At 30.6% G+C, this 6,000-nt stretch overlaps 1 protein-coding gene across 4 annotated transcripts in view; it reads left to right on the top strand.

Moving 5' to 3' along the window:
* Positions 1-1,315: 1,315 nt before the first annotated feature.
* LOC118194475 (adhesion molecule nephrin-like) overlaps positions 1,316-6,000 on the top strand; it is a 767,857-nt gene continuing 763,172 nt past the window's right edge. For all 4 annotated transcript variants that reach the window (XM_085813674.1, XM_085813673.1, XM_085813672.1 and 1 more), the window contains exon 1: positions 1,316-1,609. In XM_085813674.1, the coding sequence (XP_085669800.1) occupies positions 1,516-1,609 (94 nt within the window). In that variant the 5' untranslated portion in view covers positions 1,316-1,515. The remainder of the gene's footprint in view (positions 1,610-6,000) is intronic.

Below are 6,000 nucleotides of genomic sequence, written 5' to 3'. Positions count from 1 at the left end.
ATGTAATTCTGCAAAATTTCATAAATTATTCATTGATGCATTTTGAATTTATTGCATTTAACATTATATCACTTAAGTATATTACTGAATAATAAAAGTAAAGTTTCGTATGTTAGAAGTATGTTCTGCAATTTTTATTCGCATAGAGCTTTAACTAATTGCATAATGATTAAATTTGAATCATAAGGCGTTGTGTTTCGTAAAATTAAGCGTTCTGAGAATTGACTACTTTTGAAACAGCGTGGAAGATAAATTAAATTAAAATAGTCAATAACAACGAAACTTTCCAAATCGGGATGAATGGTAAATGAATTTCATTAATCACGAATCTCTGTGATGTATGCCATAATGGAAACATTATTTTTCCGATTTTAAAATTGAATTAACTTTCATATTTCTATCATAACTGAAATAATTCAGAAATCTGATAGATATTCATAAAATTAAAATTTTGATTAAAGTAAAAATAAAATTTTAAAACTTGCATAGAATTTGATCATGTGTCTCATATTAGATGCCTGTTGAATTGTATATGTGACAATAATAATAATAAAAAAGTAAAACATGAGGTTTTTCCCAAGTAATCGGCCGCCTTCTTTGTCAGTGGTAAGAGAAACAGTGAACTATACATTTATATTAATGTATTTGCAATACCTGAGTGAATTCTAATGGAAAACGCTCACTGGTAGCTGGGTAGTAAAACCGCTGAACATTGGTAGTTTCACACGTATTCGCCATCCTGATGAACACTCTGACTGCTTGGGATGTGTCATGGGCTTTCTTATGTGTAATCTGAATACGCGCCATTTTCCTTTAAAGTATACTACACGAAAGCATTTTTCCCCAAGGCATATAAACCTTAAATGCTTTGCTATAGTTTACGATTGTAGAAAGTGCAATAAAACTGAAGGAAAAGATCTTACGAACAAACCGATATTCCAGATAATATGAAATATAAATTTTGCCTACTTGCCTGGGTAGTGAAAACCGAAAGATTTAAAATTTCTTTATTGAACTACTAAGTAATTACTTTGACATCTAGTACACTGCTTTGTGTTTGGATATCCCATGCGTTATGCTTTATTGACTCAACTACCATTCTGAATATCTTACCTGTGAAATCTTACTTTCAAACTCATTTTATTTAAAGCCAGCATCAGTTGCCTTTAAAAAAAGTTTTCCACCATGGATTTCCACGGGTTTTGCCATTTCTTCCAACCCATCCTTTCATTCAACTGAGGGGAGGCGCGGGGGGAGAAAGAGACAGAGAGCAACGTGACTGCCACCTGGTGGGCAGATCCGTTAACTCCTCACATCGGCTCGTAACTTGCCGCGAAACATGCTCCACCCGCATCGCCTCCGCATCCGCAAACTGATCGTCTGAATCGTTTCGAACGGCCCTTCTCTCTGGGTAAAAGGGGTGAGACCGAACAACGGTCGACAAACGGAGGAGAACCTTTGTGATTGTGTGATCGTGAGGATTATACTACTGCTTTCGTGAGTGATCGTGAGGTGATGGATAGCCGTCGGGGATGCCGCTGCACCTCATGGATGCTCCCGACTGTGGCTCTCTATTTGCATTTGCTCAACTTTGCTCTCAACGTCCTGGGTAAGAAAAAACTGCTTTTAAAATGTTTTTCGCAACTTTCTCTGTATTGATCTCTTTAAAATCGTGTTGGAGACTTTAGTAGATTTGCACATTTAACATTGTATTGACATTCGTTTCAACATAAAGAAAAGTTCATTCCTTTTCTTAGTTAAGTATAACTTGAGGTTGTATTTGCTTGGACGTTTTTTAAATATTGTGGACCAATAAATAAGGAAATGGATTTTTCTGCACTTCATTACATTTTCTGTATTTTTATGAAATTATTTAACAGTTGGCAATGCCTGGCGTTATGTTTAATGGAAGTATTATATGATTTGAATTTGAAAAATAATAATATAAGAGAGAAAAGTCATATTATAAAATGTTTGTACTTAATCTTTATGTTAAGTAACATTACAGGATATTTTCTCTTTGTGAGTTTTAACTCTCTTTCCGTTCCATATTACCTGACCATTTAACTATAATTATTAATTCCAATATGCAATTTTTCGACATCTGTTAAAACAATGAGTGCCTTAATTGTTGATATAGACGGTATTAAACAAAGAATGAATTTCAAAACGTAAGCCCAAATTTTTTTAACCTTTCTGAAGGTCATTTTTATATGTAATATTTTTTATTTCTGTTCCCGCAAAACATGGAATGCAGCAAACATTATATGAAATATTCATTAAATACTATCCGATTTCATAAAACATTATCTGATTTATATCATTTTAAAATTAAATAGTATTATTTAAAAAAATAGTTGGTCGTATCTGTTTACGTTGTATTAATTTCTTTGGCCTATTGATAAAGCTGTACAGTGTAGGTTTTTGAACGAAACAGGTAAAACATCATAAATTCTCCGTGTGATTTTATTTTTTGAATACTTATTACTTTTAAATTTGTATATGAATATATATCTAAACGTTTATCAAAAGTGTTTAAATTTTTAAAAATTGGGTTATTAAACAATATGTCAGTAGCTTAATATATTATTTTAATTAAAATCGAAGCAACGTTTAACTAAATTTTATATATGTATGCAATATGTATAATGTAACACTATTAAATGATATACATTATGTCTGTGATATTAAACACTATACAAGAATATATTTTTAGCCATTGAATAGTTCTGCCTCTATTGCTTTTTCGTAAGTATTATTAGGACAGAGACCCCTTAATGAAATCTGATGTATCAAAAGTCGGAGGTACCGAATAAAAATATTTAAATGAACCGAACTTTATCAAAAAATAATAACGGTCTTTAACCAAGAAATCTGTTTTAAAATAAGAGCTTGAAATATGATTATATTTTTTCAGATAAGTTATAAATACTTAAATTGATGAAATATCTTTGTCTGAATCAGGCACTTGTTTTCTTGTACGCTTTTTTAAACTCATATTTTATAAAATATACTAGAATTTTATTATCAAGAAATAAACTTTTTTTTTGCATTGCATATATTTCAAATACTAATTGTATATTACGTCGAGCGTAAAAGAAATCTAGTATTTATATTTAATTTGCATTTAAATTTAAAACACGCAAAACAAAATCTGCCGAACAACTTGAAAAAAATATTACTGAATAGTTAGCGCTTCAAACACACGGACTGGTAAAATGTAGAAATCAGATGATAAATTTATATATGTTTTATCCTTGTGCAATCCAGACATAACAGAAGTTTTAATATGCCTATTATCTGATTTGTGTTTAAGCGCTGAAAAAAATTGTCTTCTTAAATCAAATGCATTTGTTTTCTTAAAGAAAGTAGGAAACAGATATTTTAGTTTAATTATATACATACACAGTGAGTGTATAAAGTTTTTAAAATGAGTTCGCATAATAACAATAGTTGAGAATGCAACATTTATTCCTCTTAACCTTCTAATAAACAATCCTTGTAAATATATTAGCTCATTTAGCACGTTTATTACGTTACTTAGCACTTGCTAAGTACCTTACTTTTATTACGTTACTTAGCACGTTTATTTGGCTGCTGAATTCATCTTATAAATCATCTTCTGGAATACGTTTCAAAACTTTGATTACAATATTCTCTTCAATTCTAAATCTCTTCAATTCGATTGAAATAATATCCTCTGATGTGAGAGTTTAAAGAAATGAAAATAGTCTGGAGGAGAAAACTTAAGCAAATAAGTTGGAATAGTTGAGAACTATGATGTTTTTCTTTACCTTGAACTGTTAGACAATATTGGAATTGCGTGACGGTGAATTTTGATGCAACAGAAAGAAGAATCTTTTTTTTTTTCCCCTTCCTTTAGTATCTTTCACGGAATTTTTGGCAGTGTTTGTATTAGTCTAAGCTCATGTGTTACCATTTGAAGAGACAGCAGACGATTTTTTAGCAAAGATTAATGAGCGTTTTCGATGTCTTCATCCGTTTGGGACATTGAACCACTCTCAGGTTCATAATCAACAACTCCGAGTCAGTGACGCGATGGTTTGTGCAAATGGAATAACAATGAATCGTGTTAAGCTTGCTTCATGCATGGTCTACGTAACACTTCAAATGGTTCCGTTACTGTTTTTTTCGCTTTACAGCTAAATATTTTTATTATTCTTTACTCAGATTTTGAATCCATTTTAACACATTTTCATAACATCAGAACAGAAATATAAAATTCACCGAAGATCATAACGACATTTTAGGAAAGGCAAGCTGATATGTTAAATAAATAAATGTTCTCAGTTTTTGTTTCGAAGGATTATTGATAAGCGCTTTAATGATTAATCATAAAAATATAGACGCACTGTGTGTGCAGACATAGAACAATATGAAAGGGCTACATTCAACTAATAAATTGTATTCTAGATTTCCAGAAAATATAAAAATATATTAAACCGCGAAAAGACGTAGCCAAAATGAATTTTTTGTGTGTGAGAAAACAAGCTGGTGTAACTAAAACAATGAAAATCTGAAAGGGCTGAAAGTAATAATAATTACGAGTATGATATAGCTATTAGATATTTAATTCTGATATGATATTCATTTTTTTGGTTGAAAAAAAAAGAAAGTTGGTGAAAACTCGATGAGAACTGTAAAAAGAAATGTTGAATATTTGCTCGTTTTAAACATTTTACATATAGGAACTAATCGGAACGTTTCAATGGCGTTTCACCATTTTTAGTTATAAATATAGTCTAGCTATCATATCTAAGAACAGTTCAATAGTATTCCAAGAACATCGCTTGAAACGTGGCAAGAAGATTTTTCTAAAACTTATATATAGTACTTAAAGACGAAACAAATGGTAAAAAATATTTTTGTGAATGTCATAAAAATTATTATCGAAAGACTAGCTAAAATGTTTTCTGTAGCGTATATTCATAAATTTCCAGGAATTGAATAATTGGAAAATCTCTTAAAATTATTGGAAAACAATGAATCTATATTTTAAAACCTGTTAAGAGGCGTAAAATACATACCTTGCTTCAGATCCGTATATTTGTAGTATTATGTACTAGCTATAGATATTAAAGTATTAATATTACATATATAGCAAAATGGCTGTGGAACTTGAGCTTTGTATTTTGCAACTTGGAAGCCGTTTGTACATTTCGTACTACATTTACGCTAAAAACAATGTGTATTTTTATTTAAATTTACTTTCGATGTTTACTGATGATGCAGCTTCGTAATTTTCTTTCAGTGAACCAAGATTTTAGAATATTGGTAAAGTTTAAAATTTTCTATAGTGAACCAAGAGTGCATATTCATATAAAATTGCTTACTGTTCAGATGAGACTAAAGCTCCACACAATATTGCCAGTTTTAAATTTCATAATTTTTGTTCGGAAATCTTAAAATTTATATATACTATATATAATGTGTAAAACATGTAGTGACTGTGCCTTAAATTTACAACTATATATAAATAATCCAGGTATTCCCTATTTACTGTACACTTTAATACACAATTACTTTAGTTTGCTTTCAAGGATTATTTTCAAACGAAATATGAATCAGTCTACGACAGATTTGAATTTACGTTTCACATTGTAAGGATCTTAAGTTTTACTAACGTTTATTTTATTTTAAATCTTTACTATCACTTCTTATTTTCTACTTCCGGCCAGAATTATAAGCGTGAAGGATTTTATGCAAAGTTGTCTGGCGAACGCCAAGTATTTAAGTGTGGCCTTTTTGCCAAGCAGGAGAGAGGAAGCAGTGAGTTCGAAGCAGGCCGCTTACCTTAGAAGTTACGCAGTTGCTATTTGCCTTCCAGGCCAGAGGTTTTAATCCTCTTGATAAATTAAACGTATTGTAGTGTTCACAGTCTCTGTGCTACATACGCTTCCTGTTATTATAAGGCCAATCTTATTCTAAAGTTAAATTAGAGTTTAGTTTTATTTTTATACCTTTTACGTTAGACCCCGA

The sequence above is a fragment of the Stegodyphus dumicola genome, chromosome 3 (genome assembly GCF_044657685.1).
Source record: "Stegodyphus dumicola isolate Sdum_Otavi_A_Nest chromosome 3, ASM4465768v1".
In the NCBI taxonomy this organism is placed as follows: domain Eukaryota; kingdom Metazoa; phylum Arthropoda; class Arachnida; order Araneae; family Eresidae; genus Stegodyphus; species Stegodyphus dumicola.
Note: the sequence above shows the minus strand (reverse complement) of the source record. Positions and strands in the feature narration are given on the sequence as shown.